The 18,646-nt window shown below is 39.1% G+C and overlaps 1 protein-coding gene across 8 annotated transcripts in view; it reads right to left on the bottom strand.

Moving 5' to 3' along the window:
* LRGUK (leucine rich repeats and guanylate kinase domain containing) overlaps positions 1-18,646 on the bottom strand; it is a 150,323-nt gene that overhangs the window by 69,746 nt on the left and 61,931 nt on the right. For 7 of the 8 annotated variants that reach the window (XR_010158996.1, XR_001719516.4, XM_016958172.4 and 4 more), the window contains exons 12-15: positions 16,080-16,176; positions 10,732-10,845; positions 8,375-8,576; positions 6,074-6,169 (exon numbers count right to left, since the gene is read on the bottom strand). Coding sequence is in view for 6 of the 8 variants with exons in the window: in XM_016958172.4 (XP_016813661.1) it covers positions 6,074-6,169; positions 8,375-8,576; positions 10,732-10,845; positions 16,080-16,176 (509 nt within the window). In the remaining 2 variants the exon portion in view is untranslated. Of the gene's footprint in view, positions 1-3,294; positions 4,053-6,073; positions 6,170-8,374; positions 8,577-10,731; positions 10,846-16,079; positions 16,177-18,646 lie in introns of those variants that run through there. The other variant, XM_063815598.1, reaches the window with a different exon arrangement.

Genomic DNA, 18,646 nt, shown 5'->3' with positions numbered 1-18,646 from the left:
CTGACGCAGGATGAGCTTGCACTGCTGGGTTCTCACTGAGCCCCTGGTCTGGACACGCACCCTTTGCATCCCATCAAACCGGTGTTCTCTAGGGAGAGGGCGGGACAGGTGGTAACAAAGAAAGGCTTCCCTCTTGGTGCAGTTTCTGAGGGGATGTCCTGTTCATCATTTGGAACTCCCTAGTTTATAACTGTTATAAACTGAAATACTAGCTTAGACAAGAAACAAGATTAAATTGAAAAATAAAACTGTGAAAATATCGAGAGTAGGCAAACTCATAGAGAAAAGAAAGTAGATTCGAGGTTACCAGGAGTTGAGGGGAGTAATAGATTAATGGGTATAGAGTTTCTGTTTGGGGTAATGACAAATTTTGGAAATAGGTAGTGATGATGGTTATACAACATTGTAAATGTAATTAGTACCATTGAATTGTACACTTAAAATGGTTAAAACGGCAAATTTTATGTTAAGGTATGCTTTTTAACCAAAATATAAAATTAATTTTAAAAGATGGAAAAATATAAGAACAATGAAATCCTGTGCTAAAGCTTCTTTTGCTCCTTAATCTCTCTTGGTTTTCTGTAATCAGATATATAAGGATGTGTCCCCCACTTTTACAATTTAACAATTGACATAACTTGGCAAATCATACCAGGCCTTTTATTAAAGGAAAACTTTACGGATTAGTCAACTGCTCAGTTCTCCTCTGTCTGACTTATCATAACCATCATCATTTCTTTCTACCATTAGTCAGATTAATGATTTGCAAATACAATTTTATTTTATGATCTATATAGCAAGAACTCAGGGTGATAGTTGGTCCAGCTTTCTAAAAGCTTTGCTGGAAGCATTGACTATCCCAGAAGTAGGTTGTTTAGAGACAAATGGAAGGAAAGACATCCCTTAATACTGAGTTGTGAATATAGTTTTTTCCTTATTTTGTAGAAACTATTTTGTTTACTTGTGCTTTTTAAGCCTTCGGGTATTAGAAATAAATGTTATCCACATTACAATAGGGAAAATAAGACAATTCTATACACACACACACACACACACACACACACACACACATATACATATACACATACATATATTATATATATATATATATATGTATTTATTTATTTATTTTGAGATGGAGTCTCACTCTGTCACCAGGCTGGAGTGCAGTGCTACAATATTAGCTCATTGCAACTTCTGACTCCCTGGTTCAAGCGATTCCCCTGCCTCAGCCTCCCAAGTAGCCGGGATTACAGGCACGCACCACCACGCCCAGCTAATTTTTGTATTTTTAGTAGAGACGGGATTTCTCCATGTTGGCCAGGATGGTCTCGACCTCCTGACCTCGTGATCTGCCCTCCTCGGCCTTCCAAAGTGCTGGGATTACAGGCGTAAGCCACCGTGCCTGGCTGATATGTATTTTAAATTAAGGGGATATCTGAAGATTTCAGGGTTTATAATCACCGTGTACCTAAAGTTACTATTTTATACATGCATTAAGTGAAAATTCAATTAATCCACCCATTAGTGAAAGTTTATATTTCTGGGTCCAGGCTGAAAGATGCTGTACTCAGAACTGATAAACCTTGCGCTTCCTTTTATCACTCTGTTCCACTCTCATTGTTAAGAGTAGAAATTCAGCTTGTATTCTTAGTTATAAATTAGCAACATAAAATTACAAAAGATCAAGTTATGTATTACTACTTCAGATATCTGGGAATAATTTTCTGTTTGCATTGATACAGGATTACCACTTTAAGAAAAACAATGCTGTTGGTCATAACATTTCTGTTTGTACTGATGCCTAATCCAATTGGGAAAAACCTCAGCTCTAGATAGCTGGATTCTAATAGTGCACCATGACATTATGTATAGGTTTTTATTTTAAGAAATGGGAGCTCAAAATTATTTCTCGAATCACGTTAATGGTTATTGGTTAGATTTAGAATAGAAAACCAAGGCTTCATATTTCCAGTCCAGTTTTCTAATTGCTCAGACAAAGCTGTCTTTCACAGAATCATAAATATTTTTTATTTCAATTTCTTCCTTTTGACAGCTCAATTATTTTTTAAAAAATTCATTATACTAAAACTATTGTTTTTTATTTCTAGAGGTCCCATTTATGTGAGTAATGTGTTTATACACATATATCTAAATTATAGAACTTAAAATCAGAGTGACCCAGCTCAGAGCAGGAGCAATGAGGTGAAGCACCAGCTGGGCACATGATGGTGACTCTGCTGGGACTCTGGGTCCCTTCCTGGGGAGTGCTGATGAGAGGTGAGGCCAGCTGGACTTCCTGGGTCGAGTGGGGACTTGGGGAACTTTCCTGTCTTACAAGAGGATTGTAAAACGCACCAATCAGGAACTTTCCTGTCTTATAAGAGGTTTGTAAAATGCACCAATCAGCGCTCTGTAAAACGCACCAATCAGCAGGATTCTAAAAGTAGCCAATCTCAGGGAGGATTGAAAAAAGGGCACTCTGATAGGACACAAATGGAACATGTCCATTCCCTGGACAAATAAGGGAATAAACGCTGGCCACCCCCGCCAGCAGCGGCAACCCACTCAGGTCCCCTTGCATGCTGTGGACACTTTGTCCTTTCGCTGTTAACACTTAACCTTGCTACCACTTACTCTTTGGGTCCTTGCCATCTTTAAGGGCTGTAACACTCACCATGAAGGTCCACGGCTCCATTCTTGAAGTCAGCAAGACCACGAACCCACTGGCAGGAACCAACTCTGGACACACTGACACTTGTTTTAAGGTAACTATGGTTGGCTCCACTCTTGTGCACTGAACCTGTAAACATCTGGTCCCCATTCCTTGGCACCTTCTTCACAGCCCTGAGACTCAGGAAGAACACTGGCTCTACTTCTTGTCCCACTAGAGACACCATTAAATGTGTGTTAATAAGGACCATGTTCCTTAGAACTTTTTAGATACTCACTTGAATAATGTCTGGCCTCTACAATGTGCAAGTTTATTCTTAAACCCACAAGTAGAAAAAGTAACTTCCTCAGCAAATTAATTGTCTAGATAAGATAAAGTGGTTGGCTTCAGAAAACACATTGTTTTTCAAAATACTAAACATGCCAAAAAAACAAAGGGGCCTTGAGGCTAGTGATTTGATACATTAATTACAAATCTGCCTACCTACCTTTTACAGTTGGAATTCTATTAGTCAGTAACTAGATGGCTCAGTTTCAGTTATAAAATGTAACTGAAAGCTAAAACATTTTTACAAATTCAGTAATTCACGCTTTTCATTAAATCAGCCAAGCCTAACCTCATTAGTCCAAATAAATAAAATTTTATTATACCCGTTAGAATCAAAGTCTGTTTTTCTATGCACACATTATCTGGTCTATTAATTTACCAAATGGCAACTGCACCCAATAGCCAGTGTTCCTGATAGTTGTAGAATAAGAAAAGATACAGAGATGGACTCTCACTGGCTGTTGAGGCAAAGTCTTGTTCAAGCCCCGCCAGTCAGTGGCAACCTCAGATTGAGAAACACACTGTTCTCAGTTACTCAGAGCTGGTCAGGCTCAGGGGACTGATTCATGTTTATCCAAACCCACAAGAGGCTGATTTAAAAGCCAGTACACCAATTAATTAATTTACAATGGAGACAAGCCTGGCTCAGGGATCAGGGCAGGGTGGGTAACGTAGGGTACAGCCCCCACAGGAGCAGGTCCACCCGACGGGACCAAATTAAAGATCAGAAGGTTGCTTGGTTAGCAAAGAATTAAGGCAAGGGGAGCCAGATTTTCTCAAGGGAAACTTCTCCTGAGCTACAGAAGCCTCATTAGATACACTCACAGCCCTTCTCCATAGAGATGGCTTTCTGAAGAACCGACGCCCAGTGCAGAGATTCCGAGCAGGGCTGGATACATACACTGACACGCTCCTAATATAATGTTCCCCAATCCCCACTTTGTAGACTGAGCACAGTCCTCCAGTCCTCCATTCCTGCCTATTTTAAGACAGGTCAAACTTTCTCCAGGAACATTCCAGTCAGCAGGTCATACCCTGGTCACTTCATCTCCTATAAGACATATGGAGAAGGAAATTCTCAGCCATTATCTGTTGATTTTTACCAGTTTCACGTTGACCTCATTCCAAAATACCAGGGGCCCTCAACCTGGGAAAAGTGTGCAAAATTACAAAACAGCATTGGTTTGAAGTCTGGCAAAATCATGACCTGCCCTGCCTCAGTCTGCCAGGATGCAACCTGGTAAACAAAATCCTATTTGGGCAAAAAGTCACAACCACTAAAACACAAAGCTGAACATACTTGCAAAGCAGCCAGGGTCTCAGGTTAACATTTCACAATATGCAGTGTGTGAATGCGGTTCAGTCCATCAAGGGAAAGTTTTAAAACTTACTATGGTGGCAAAATACACATAACACAACATTGACTATCTTAACCATTTTTTTTTTTTGAGATGGAGTTTCGCTCTGACACTAGGCTAGAGTGCAGTGGTGCAATCTTGGCTTGCTGCAACCTCCTACTCTCTGATTCAAGCAATTCTCCTGCCTCAGCCTCCTGAGTAGCTGGGATTACAGGCACATGCCACCACGCCTGGCTAATTTTTGTATTTTTAGTAGAGACAGGGTTTCACCATGTTGGCCAGGATGATCTCTATCTCCTGACCTCGTGATCTGCCCACCTCGGCCTCCCAAAGTGCTGGGATTAGAGGCATGAGCCACCACGCCCGGCCATCTTAACCATTTTTAAGTACACAGTTCAGTGGCATGAAGTATATTCACACTGTGCCACCGTCACTATCATCTATCCTCAGAACTCTTTTCATCTTCTCAAACTGACCCTGTACCCATTAAACCACTCCCATTCCCTAGCCTCTGGCAACTACCGTTCTACTTTCTGGCTCTATGAATTGACTACTCTAGACACCTCATGTAGTGGAATCATACAATAGCTGTCCTTTTGTGACTGGCTCATTTCTTTTGGCACAATGTCTTCAAGGTTCATCTATGTGTAGCATGTGCCAGAATTTCCTTCCTTTTTTAAGGTCAAATAAAATTCTATTTTATGGGTTCCTTCCACCTTTTGGCTATTGTGAATAGTGCTGCTAGAAACATGGGTGTGCAGCTCTCTTTTTGAGACCCTGCCTTCAATTCTTTTGGAGGTAGATCAGAAGTGGGATTGCTGGATGATAGGACAGTTCTATTGCTAATTTTTCGAGGAAGCTCCATACTGTTTTCCACAGGAGCAATACCATTTTACACTCCCACCAACAGCACACAAGGGTTCCAATTTCTCCACATCCTTGCCAACACCTGTTAATTTCTGGTTTTTTTTTTATTTTGTTTTTATAGTAGCCATCCTAATAGCTGTGAGGTGGATTCAAGGGAGACTTTTAAATACATCTCAAAATTCATGTACCAAAATTCTAACTTAGGGCTTTAGAGTTCCTGGATTCCAAGGGAATGCACTCTTACATATATTACATCACGTGCTGCTCACCATCCATGTGGTGATGAGGAGCATTAGATAAGGAGCATTAGGTCCATGTAGCAGGACAGTAAACTGAAGCTCCGAACAGCGAAGGAGCTCACCCAAGAGAGCACAGGGCTAGGACCAGGAACATTGATGCTATGAATAGGGCTCTTGCCACTATATTCCACAGCACAGTATTTTGAGGACTGGGGTAACACAAAGAAAAGGGGAAAGAAAACTCTCAAACTAAATACAAACTCGACAAGTAGAACAACATCTCAGCTCTCTAAGGAATGAAACCTCTGGAAGGCTGAGTTCTGAACCATGAGGTTAACCCTTATCTATTACCTCCGCCAAGGCACTGCCTAGCCTGTTCCTGAAGGGCAGTACCTGGAGGTCCATCATGACCATGGAGATAAGCAGAGTTACAGGTCCAGAAAGCTGACTCATGCTGCTTGTTTTGGGGACAATTGCCCCAGAAGAAGTACAGGAATAAAAGAGAACCAGCTTTAGCCCAAGTGATGAGTACCCAAATAGCAACTCAGATTTGTTTTCCTTTCCATGAAAAAAAAAAAAATCCTGGCACAAAAATGATAGAATAGTACCTGCAGTTGTAGCCAAACTCTTGGCAGGTTCCTCAGTCAATCCAAGGTATTCTCTAATGAGCTGACTCAGTTTTTGGTAGGCAACATCCAGATCATCTGCAGCAAAGAGAGTACATTTTTAAACAACAGGATCACATCCAATACAGTTGATGTTCAACTATTGGTGGTAATGATTTGTTTACTGCATTTAATTTTATATATATTATGATAGGCAGAATTCTAAGATGACCCTAAGGACACATCACCTTTGTATAATCAATCTCCTCCCCTTAAGTGTGGGCAGAACCTGTGAAGGCAATGAGATACCACCTCCACGATTGTGTGACATTCAGCAAAAGGGATTTTTGCGGATGTGGTTAAGGTTATTAACGGGTTGACTTTGGGTTAATCAAAAGGGAGATTATCCAGGTAGGCCCACCCTAATCACATGAGCCACATAAAAGGAGAGTTTTCTCCAGCTGTTGGCAGAAAAAAAAGTCAGAGACTCAGATCACAAGGAAGATTCGATGTGCTGGTGCTGGCTTGAAGATGGTGGGGCCACGTGGATGAGACCTGAGAGCAACCTCCAGAAACTGAGGATAATTCTTGGCAGACAGCCCACAGGGAAACTGGGACCTCAGTTCTACAACCAAAAGAAACTCCATCCTGCCAACAAGAATGAGCTTTGGGGGCTTATCCCCAGAGCCTTCAGATGAGCCCTCAGCTTCCTGATACCCTGAGCAGAAAATCCACCTATGCTGTACCAGACTTCTAATCTATGAAACTGTGAATTAATAAATGGGTGTTGCTTTAAGACACTAAGTGTGATAATTTCTATGCAGGAATAGAAAACAAATTCAACTGTGTAATACTTTAACATGTTTCAGAGACCAAAAACTATTATTAATAATTTGAACCATATGACATTGCTGTTTTCATAGGTCAAAATAGTTGAATATCAACAATTTCATATGGTTCAACTAATGTCCCCTGTCCATCTAGTTCATCTAGTTTCCCTTCCCCCTAAGAGGTAATCAGTGTTATTAGTTTTTTTGAGGATTCTGCCAGAGAACTTTTTTATGTAGCACAAGAAAATATAATTGCATAATTTTTTTTACATAAATTATGGCATACTATATTGTAAACCTGTCTTTTTCAGTAACTGTATGACTTGAAGATATTTCCCTATCTAGACACAGAGAATTTTCTCATTCCTTTTTATGACTGTGTAACATAGTGCACTTTAAAAATATAGAGAAATTTGCCAGGTGCGGTGGCTCACGCCTGTAATCCCAGCACTTTGGGAGGCTGAGGAGGGTGGATTGCTTGAGGTCAAGAGTTTGAGACCAGCCTGGACAACATGGTAAAACCCCGTCTCTACTAAAAACGCAAAAATTAGCTGGGCGTGGTGGCGGGCACCTGTAATCCCAGCTATACGGGAGGTTGAGGCAGATGTATTGCTTGAACCTGCGAGGCGGAGGAAGAGGTTGTAGTGAACCAAGATCACGCCACTGCACTCCAGCCTGGGTGACAGAGCGAGACTCTCTCTCAAAAAAAAAAATATATATATATATACATATGTGTATATATATATATACACACACACATGTGTGTATATATATACACACACATGTGTGTATATATATACACACACATGTGTGTATATATATACACACATGTGTATATATATACACATATGTATATATATACATATGTGTATATATATACACATATGTATATATATACATATGTGTATATATATAAGTTTCTAGAATATATCTATAGAAATTTTATATGTGTAAAAATATGTACACATATATATAGAAATTTTCATATTTTGATAAATTCTCCCATGAACTATTGCTTTAAATTAAATGGTCACTTCTAAGCTAGTTTCTGAAAATGTTTGTTTTACACATACATTTTTAAGTTATAATATTTTGAGTAGTTGGGTTTTTAACCTACGTGTAGATTATAATCAAATTACCTGAGTTTCATATGCCTTTCTAGAAATTTAAATGTGTATTTCAAATTATATATAATTTAACTTTGTTCTCACAATGTCCCCTAAAAAATGAACTTAGTTCAGGCTCATTTTACACCAAATCTTATTAGCTACAATCTTAAGAAATAATTGAGACAATGCTCTCATTAAAACAGTGGAAGATTAGACCTCTTGGATTCTTACCCCTTTTTGCAGCTCTTTGTGATTCACTGTTACAAGGAAAATAGCTTTTACCCAAGAATTTTATCCCCATGAAACAAACTTTTAATTCAGTAACCTTACATTTCAAAAACAAAACTTTGCTGAAAATTACCAACCTGCATTGATTACCTCATCAAAATATCCCGGAAAATTCTGATTAATTTTAATATAAAGGTCCACTCTGGAGACAGCAAATTCAATTTCTGCACGACTGAATAATCCTTTTCTCCGCAAATATCCCTCATATTTTTCCTTGTTCATGGGCACCACCAGGATATAACGAGGCTCAAAATAGGAATATTTCAAACTTCTTACACCCTGTGTATTAAAAGGAAGATAATAAATTGGAAACAGATACATGATTTAGAAATCATTTTGGAGCCATCTGACAACATGGGTATAAGAAGTAGTATTATTAATATATTGAAGAATTTATTTCATCTGTATAGTTAGCTACTATTTTTCTATAAATATCTCAAGATTGGATTACATTTCTCTCTTCATCAAGTTTTAAATTGTCATTGGAAATATTACAATTCACTCCACCTGGCTTTCCTTTAATTAATCATTCTAATGAATATGACTGTTAGAAAATTGCTGGATATAAAATAGGTACATTCATAGCAATATTGCAACTTTATTACAGAAAGGTAATTTCAATTCTATATTTCAAAAGGCTTCTGTGGAGCACCAGGAGATAGAGATCTTACCAGGGAGAAAAGGCTCTTCTGTGACCCCTTTGTCATCATCTTGGGACCCTTTCTGCACCTAAATCAGCACCCTGGTTGGGAAGGCCAAGCTCCTCGTAACCTGCAGACCAGGAGATCACAGCGTGGAACTGTGTAAGGAACTGACTGGTCTGTGAGTCTGGAGGGCTTGGTCACAACTGCAGCTCTCCGGCTCCTGTAGACGCTGCACAAATCCCTCAAGTTCTCTGGCTATCAGTTTCCTCACGGGTGAAATGAAAGAGCCATTCCAAATGGACTCTAAAGTCCCTTCCATCTCAATCAGTTTCACTCAATGTTCAAAGTCTTTGTTTTAAAAATTCAGTTGGAAGAAATACAGGCTATTTCCAAAACAATTTCTGAAACAGTCAATGACCAGGGCAGTCTGGAAAAATACTTCAGCTGGGGAGAATCAGGGGAATCAAGCATGGATTATAGACTCAACCTCCTGGAAATGAGGAAGAGTGAACTCCCAGGGAGAAAAACAGTGAAACGGGAGCCATTGCTCAGATAACTGTTGGACTGGAGAAAGATAGACACAAAAGATGGAGAGTTTCTGGACTCACAAATGCATTAATTTTTGTTTCTGCCTTGTCAAATGAAGAAATTTTTTAGAAAAGACCTTTTATTTTTGCTAGTTATTATAGAAACAAAGAAAACCTTCCTTAAAGATACAAAACCAATTAATCACTGAGAAGTAAGATTGGAAATATTCTAAGTCAGGAAAGTTAAAGAGCTGGAAGAAATGTGTAAGCTAGGAAACACTTATACCAACACAAAGAGCCAGAAAGGAATTGCGGTCTCCTACTGTGTGAAGTCACAAAGGAAAAAAGAAAGATTCAGAGTTGACATCGAAGGATTATGTACCCGATTTGCCTAGGTTTTATTTTCTGTATGTTTGGTCTAATTGAATTAGTTTTATAATTGCTTTTTTTTTTTAATTCCAAAAGTGTCATACTGCTCAGTTAAAGGATCTTGAAAAAACAATCAACTATTTTTGAAGGTTCCAAGTATGTAATAAAGCTATATTTTAAAAAAAATAAATGAGTGGGAAATTCATAGTTTTACTCTGGATCTTAATTTTGGAGAAGCTTCTATATACTCTAATTATAGATCATTGTTGGGGGAAGACAGGGTATCAGGGTAGAGAGAAAAATCTCCTGACATCTACAGGTCTAAATTGCCAGAAGTATGAAAATATTACACCCAGTGAGCAACTGCAGTTAAATGGCAGCACAGCCCACACATCTCATGCAGAAGGAAGGAACAAAGTTGACCACATGGGGCTGCCATTGTCCTGAGGGGACGGGGAACCAGTTCCACACTCTAAGAATCAGGCTTTATCTACACCCTTTTATGTGAACAGAGGCCATGCTCTAAAAAGAAAAAGGAGCATTTAGTGAGGAAATAACAGAAAATAAAGCTCGAGTAGCAGTTTCACTCACAATATCTGTGCAATTTCTTGTATTGTAACCGAACTCCTGTCACTTAATGTTTCATGTGTCTTGCCCCCCATAGTAATTATAAATGGAATATCTTATCTTGTGCCTGGCAATGTGTTGCCTGTGCATTTTATCCCCCTCCCCAACCTCAAATATGTATATACATTAACGCATGTACCCCAAATATGTACCTCAATTATGTATCAGTAAAAAATTTATATATATATACACACACACACACACATACACACACACCACACTCACACAAACTACACACACATTAATTGGTTGAATGAAAACACTTACTTCTATTTCCATATGAATACAGCTTGCCAAACCATCTCTTGCGATACCTTCTACGGTGTCCCTATTTAATCCATACTTGTGATTACCATAACTAAATGTTAGAATGAATTTCCCCTGGAATTCGAGAAGAACAAAGATTTTCATATAACAGCAGCCATCATGGAATTTACATAACTAAAATCATTTGATGTCTTACTCTAAATAATTTCAAAAACCTTACAAATTTTAGCAACTGTATAAGGATGACAATGGGGTAAATGAAACTTAATTTCAAACTGTGACAGAGAAATTTATTCAGAATTCTCAGCTGACAAAAAAAAATAGGTTTTTAGAAATAATTTGCTGACAAAATGTTGAGGAGTGTTAAGGCACTGCAGCATATGGTAAAATAGACTATTTTGTTTACTTACCCACTTCCTGCCAAACCCGCACCAAAACCTTCATTACTGAGAGAACAAAACTAATGGCCTGCCCTTTACCGCCACCATTTCAGCTGTGCCAGCACACCAGGCAACCCAGAAAAGCCTTCCATTTCCAAAAGCCTTGCATTACCAAGATAAGCTATGAATTACAGATAATTCTGGGAGGCCATGAATTACAGGGACATCCTAAAAGCTTTGAAAAAGCAGACCCATCCTGTTTTTCCTCATAAAGATAGCTTTCTACTGAAACTGCCCCAAATGTCATCCAACAGAATTGGTGTCCGCCCTATAGCCATTTGAACTATAAATGATGCCTCTGTCTGTATTCTGGAAGCTCAGTTCTTCCAAAAACGGTATTCCCTTGGGAAAAAAAAAAAGGAGGGGTGGGGCAAGAAAAAAGACGTCTCTTAAAATTGTCTGTGATTTTTTCTTTGGCAATACTATATTCATTAAACCACTAGGTCAAATCTAAACTGGGTAGCTGATGACAACAGAAGGAATAAAAACGTGGATGATCTTGGCAAGTGTGACTTCTCATATACATGATTTTGAAATAAACAATGAAGTGAAAACTTCCAGGGCTGCATTGAATCCCATCAAATGGCGGTGGCAGCATTAAGAACAGCAGCAGTTGGGTCTATTGCTACCCTGTGTCTTGGCCCCAGATGTTCTGGAGATGTGAGGGTACGGGGATGGGCTGTCTGTCAGGGAAGACAGGTCAGAGACCAGAAGGCGTAGGGTGTCTTTTGAGGTTGGGGGATGGGTCTCTGGGCAATGTGTCTGCTGCAGGTGATGAGGAAGATCCACATCCCCCATAATCAAAAGAAGTTTATGTTATATATTCCGAAAGTTAAAAACTCAACAATAAATATCCTTACTGTTTTACTCCTTCAATGTCATACTTTCTTTGTTATTTGGAACAAATACTGTGACTCCTTTTCTATATATATATATGTCTGGCTCTCCTTTCAGATAGACACTTTATCTTGTTTATTGCATCTGCTGGTTAGTATTATGTGTCAACTTGGAAGATGTTTGGGGTGAGATGAACATTTAAACTGGTGAACTTCAAGGAAGCAGACTGCCACCCATAATATAGGTGGACTTTATCCAATCAGTTGAAGGCCTCAATAGAACAAAAAGATCAGCCTTTGGATTTCATCTGCACCACTGAAACCTCCATTGCAAAATTATGACTGAGACAATGAAAGAGATCTAACCTAACTGACTCCATCTTGCTTCTAACCTCCAAACTGTTCTTGTTCATTCTTGGGCACAGGCTGAACTAACTTTGGGAGGAACTTAGTTTACACTTTAAAACAAAGATGATAACAGCCCTTTCCCAAAACAAACTCCCTTCTTGCCTGGGGACTAGACTGCCTTTGTAGGACTAAAAAATTAGCCACAAGATTAGAAATTATGGTTTAGGAGTCATGCAGCTGGAGGCTACAAGATTCTGACCCTCCCTAAACTGCTCCTAAGATCAGTGCTTGAGATATTTTGTAGACCCTGCACTTGATGGATCAGCTGGCACCACCCAGATCGATAAACTGGCTCATCTGATCTTGTGGCCCCTACCCAGGAACTGACTCAGTACAAGAAGACAGCTTGACTCTCTGTGATTTCATCTCTGACCAATCAGCACTCCCGGCTCACTGGCTTCCCCCTACCCACTAAGTTGTCCTTAAAAACTGTGATCCCCAAATGCTCAGGGTGATTGATTTGAGTAATGATAAAATGTGGTCTCCTGCACAGCTGGCCCTGTGTGAATTATTCTTTCTCTATTGCAATTCTCATCTTGAAAAATCGGCTCTGTCTAGGCAGCGGGCAAGGTGAACCCATTAGGATTTCCTGGCTGCCCGGCTCACACTGCAGATTTGGATTTGCCAGTCCCTATAACCCATGTGTGCCAATTTCTTACACTAAATCTCTTTCTTTTAAGAGATGGAGTCTTGCTGTGTTACACAGGCTGGAGTGCAGTGGGGCAATCATAACTCACTGCAGCCTTGACCTCCTGGGCTCAAGCAATCCTTCTGCCTCAGCCTCCTGAGTTGCTGGGACTACAGGCATGAACCCCTACACCAGGCTAATTTTTTATTTTTTGAAGAGATAGGGTCTCATTTTGTTGCCCAGGCTGGTCTCAAACTCCTAGGTTCAAGCAATCCTCCCGCCTCAGCCTCCCAAAGTGCTGGGATTACAGGTGTGAGCCCAACCCTAAATCTCTTGCTATACATATACACATCCTATTGATTCTGTTTCTCTGGAGAACGCTGACTAACACTCTGTGACTCGCTGTTTTCAAAATGTATACTTGAATTCCTTTTCAGATATATACTGTAAGTTTGTTTATTGTTTATGTACAAGGACCTTCTACTGTGGATAATAAAAAAAAACATTTTCTAGAAAGGTGTAGAGATGTAGAGTTGGGAGGAATCTTGCATAGTACATAGGTATAAAAGAGACCCCATTACAAGTTTGTTAAGAATTGGGATTAAGTGGTTTCCCTCCACCCCATTCTGGCTGGTGATGCTACTTTGGTTTCTTGCTGCATATGGATTTCCTAATAAATAGCAATAGTCATACTCCAGAAACCTCGGGGTCTGTGGTTTTATTTCTACAGGAGAGGGAGAGTTTCTGTGGGGACTGTGTATGTGTCCATAAAAAGGGTTCTCATATCTGTGGGCATGTTAGGGGGATGATTGTGTGTTGTGGGGGAAGTGTCTGATGGGATAGAGGAGGCCCCTGTGTGGGGGAAGGTGTGCAGGTCTATGTGTTGTACGTGTCAGAGCAGAAAGGTGTGACTGTCCACGGTAAGGGTGTGCCAAGGCTGTCCGTCAGTGGGCCTGCTGTAATGGAGGATGGCGGGCAGGCTGTCTGGGTGGCTGCTGTGTAGAGGGGGGTTCTGTGAACAGAAGGCTGAGTGTCTGTGGGTGATTGGCAAAGCTGACAATGTGTCATAAGTTTGTCATCTCTAAGTTTGTCTCTCTTCATCAAACAGTCTCAAGCTTACATTAAAGGAAAAGAGATCAGAGGCACAATTCAAGTTCAAGAAAATTACATTATCCTGAAATGTATATATATGTTATCAGAAGCAGTAAAAATAAGTACTTCTCAAACACAGGAGGATTTCTGTAGAGGTAGTAAAATTCTAAGACTAAATATAGCATAGAAGTGTAGTGACTTTTTAGACTAGGAATTGAACCAGACTAGATTACAGATCTGATAAGGTATGAAACACCAGAGAGCAGATGGGGTACTGAGAACAGATGAACTGACGTGAGAAAAAAATGCCTCATACTCTAACAAGATAAATTAACATTAATTTTGGGAATTAGTTGTCTTTCAACTTAAAAAGTCCTAAGAGAATGCTTCTTACTAATATCAAGATAACTTCTCAAATCTCTATTGAGGCTTTTAGAAACATAAAGTCCCAGAGTACTCTTAATCAATTAAACTGAACTGCCAAAATATAGCCCTAGGAGAGAAAATTATAAAGAATTTCCAAGATGTTCTTTTGACAAAGTTAGAGGAAAAATTGCCTAGGGAACATAGGATTTTCTCACTTGTATATCTCCACAAACACAAGAGAAGTCCAGAAAACAGGCACCATGTATAGAGTTGGCCATTCAAAATTAAACTCATAGAAACTGCAAAGCCTATGCTGAAATGTTCCATGATTTTGTACAATGAAGAATAAGCCAGGTCCATTATTTGGGGGGTGGGAACAGAGGAAGGAAGAAGGAAAAAGAAGGGGAAAGAGGAAAGAGGATATGTAGCTATAAGGGAATCACCAGTTGGATGGTAATCTTTCAAAAGCAGAAACACAGATGAGTCCCTCATCTGATAGTTCAGTGGACTTCAGAAAAGAAAAGAAAGTGGTGTAGGATTTACTTGGTGATAGAAACAATGAAGATATAAACAAAAATAAGGGCCACGGAGAAGTAAAAACCAAAGGTTTACAGATTCATTGGTCGTGATGAAAATATGAGCTACTCCTTCAGTTTAACTGAAGTCATGGGCAGATACATATTTACATTAGCATACACTTTCAGCAGATAAAACATGCGAGGATTATGAGGGTTCCCTTTGTATGTGAAGGCCAAGAAGGAACATATAAGTTGTTTTGAAGAAAATGAATTCAAAGACAAGAGTGTTTTGAGTTACTATCAATAACCAGATTGTCAGGGTTTCAGTAAAAAACAAACAAATGCAAAAACCCAAAATTTAAACAAGATTGTTCTGAGTGCCTGTGAAATGGACTAATGCACGGTAATTACCTTGACCTTGTAAAAACATAGTCCTCAAAGAAGTTAGGGATCATCTCCCATCTTCTAGCAAGGGCTGCCATCTGCATTAATGAACTGCTCGGCCTCCAGGACCGAGAACTTCTCAAACAGGAACATGACCATGGTAACATGTCCAGAACAAGCCAACTAAATGGGACACACCATACTGAAATGGTGCTTAGGGTTGTAACAATTAGAAAGCACCACAGATAATACACAGAAAGACTACTCTCTGGACAGAATACCCAAATCCCCAGACATACTTAATTTACAAGATTTGTGTGCCATCGGTTATGTAAGAACTGTTTTTCTTGAGTAAATCTGACTAATAACAGTAGCAGCAACTGATAAGCACAAATCACAAGAATTTTTCATACTGCTTTAGTTCTATTTCCTTAAAATGCTTACTCATTCATTCTTATTGGAAATTTACAATATTTTCTCCAAGACCATAAAATAAAAAAGCATGTGAAGAATGATATATTAAGCACTTTAAGAAAAAAACAACCCAGTAAAAACTCACCTCTCATAACAAGCACAAAATTTAATTCTTCCTTTTTTTATTTATAACTATTTCCTAACATTTTTGCCAGAGAACGTGTATTTCTTGTGCAATAAAAACAAAGGCAAACATTCTTACCATGTTTACCATTTCATCAAAAACATCTTGAGAGATAAAATGATAATCAACTCGATCCCCTTCTCCAAAGTAAGGTGGTCTTGTGGTATGACAGGCCCTGAAATCATAAAACAGATCACCTAGTCTATTTCTAACTTGAAATTCAAAATGGAAAAGGTTTCAATATAAATTATGTTTTAAAAAATGAAGTTAATCCACAAATCATAAATCATAAAGTAATACAGTTGTAAGAATATGTTGGTTTCGAAGTGCTAGATTATATTCAGTTGCTATCATCTATAAGGATTATACAAAATTTGGATTATCCATACCAAATTTTTACTCATTATTACTTACCACCTTCTGAACCACTTCCTCTGCCATCATGTAATAATACTTTAAGAATTAAATCAATACTTATCACTCAACTATTTTCCACCCACCTGCTTTCATGTTTACTCTATGAGCCTTTTCCACAGGCTGTCCTTCTCTACTTCCACCTGGCTGGCCTACTTGTTTCTCAGAACTCAGTTTAAATGTCACCCCTCCAAAAATCCTTCCCTGACCTCTATGGCTGGATTATTCATCTCTTTATATTTCCACAGCCTTAGTGTCTTTGCCAATTGCATTCCAATTGTATGTTCAGGGCCCATCCCCTCCACCACCTGAGGGCAAATCTATCTCATGTGCCCTGTGCTTGTCCATATCAACACTGTGTATAAACCTCCTGTGGCAATCCATGGTGCCAATGCTGAATGGAAGTCTCAGCTCAGCCAAAGAGGCCTTTTCTCTCCACTGTCTGAAATAGCCTCCCCATCCCTCCACACCGCTCAACTACTGTCTCCCCAGAACTGCTTTCTTTTATATATTTATCTGTTTTTTCCCTATCTTTCCCAGCAGAACATATGAGTCCTAAAGGGGAGGACCATGTCTTATTCGCCACTGCATTCCCAATGCTTGGCACATAGTAGGCATTTGATAAATTTTTGTAAAATGAATGAAAAATGAAACAGGAGAAGTGGATAACAGCTGCTAAGAACTCCATTTTATAGATGACTACAAAAATAACTCCTCTAAGGTCACACAGCAGGCCAGTGTTGGTCCTACAACAAGAATATGGTGGTCCCAACCACCAGGACTCTTGAGTTCATATAATTCTGCCTTCCACTGTTAACTGCAGAAATGCAAACTGATTTTTAGATTTTACTGTAGTTTTAAAATAGGAGATGAGAGCCAGGCACAGTAGCTTATTCCTGCAATCCCTGTACTTTGGGAGGCCAAGGCAGGAGGATTGCTTGAGCCCAGGAGTTCAGGACCAGCCTGGGCAACATAGTGAGATCCTGTCTCTACAAAAAAATTTAAAAATTAGCCAGGTGTGGTGGCATGTGCCTGTGGTCTCAGCTACTCAGGAGGTTGAGGTGTGAGGCTCACTTGAGCCCAGGAGTTTGAGGCTGCAGCAAGCCATAATTGCCCCATTGCATTCCAGCCGAGGCAACAGAGCAACACCCTGTTTCAATAAATAAATAATAAAATAAAATAAGAGATGAGACTAGCTAGACACTTGACATGTTATTTCATTTATTTCTTACAAAAACCATAAGCTAGGTATTATTTCTTATTTTTATTTTACAAATAATGAAACTGGAGGCACAGCGATTAAGTAATGTTACTAAGTAGCAACGCCAGGATGACTCAAAAGTCAATTCTTGTTAATATCATACTAATTCAGAGAGTAAAGTTGCAACCTCGAAAGGCTCTTCGTTGCAAAGTCAAAGACAAATAAATGTTTATAATTCATACCACTGCTCCCTTTCCATTATACTTAAGAATTAACTGTACTAATACATTTTAAGGTCTTAACATCATATTTAAATTATATACTCAGGGAAGAGAGTACATTCTAAGAGAAGGCTGTGAAAACACTGTGGCATTTGTTTTGTTGTTTGAATACATTGGCATTTCTTCACATGCCTTAGCAGAGACCTGACACCCTCTGTCTATTGGTGTCCTTGACAGTCAGGGAAGATAAATCAATAGCTTGGCACCCTTGCAGCAAACCCTTAGCATAGCTTTTACACATTATGCTGAACTTACATTTCTCAACAAAGGAATTGAGTGGTAAGAATTTCTTCTGAATATCTCAAAGAAAGACAAAACAAAGGAGCAATTTGAAGCTTCTAGGCAGGTAAATAAAGAGATGGCTCCACTGATGTGCAGAATGCTGATGACAGAACCTGCAGCCACTGCAGACTTCCTATTAAGAAGAACCTAAGATGATCTGTGTTTTTTTTTTAATTCATCACCCAATTTTCACATATAGAAATGTTCACCGTGTTATATGCTGCCCAAATATGAACATCTCAAAAAGAAAATGCTTCATAGTGAAGGCAACATTTCACTAAACTTACATAAGAAAAGTGATACCAAATTCTAGACAAAGAAATTTGCTCGAGCCAGGACTTTCAAAATTCTTCTTTTCCCTTGTCTAAATCTTTCCACATATTCATCATTTACTAGTTAATTTGCTAGTAAAATTATGGTTTGTAATGGGAACCATAATCCCTGTGATTTCACTTAACACAGAAAAG

The sequence above is a fragment of the Pan troglodytes genome, chromosome 6, assembly GCF_028858775.2.
Source record: "Pan troglodytes isolate AG18354 chromosome 6, NHGRI_mPanTro3-v2.0_pri, whole genome shotgun sequence".
Taxonomy (NCBI): domain Eukaryota; kingdom Metazoa; phylum Chordata; class Mammalia; order Primates; family Hominidae; genus Pan; species Pan troglodytes.
Note: the sequence above shows the minus strand (reverse complement) of the source record. Positions and strands in the feature narration are given on the sequence as shown.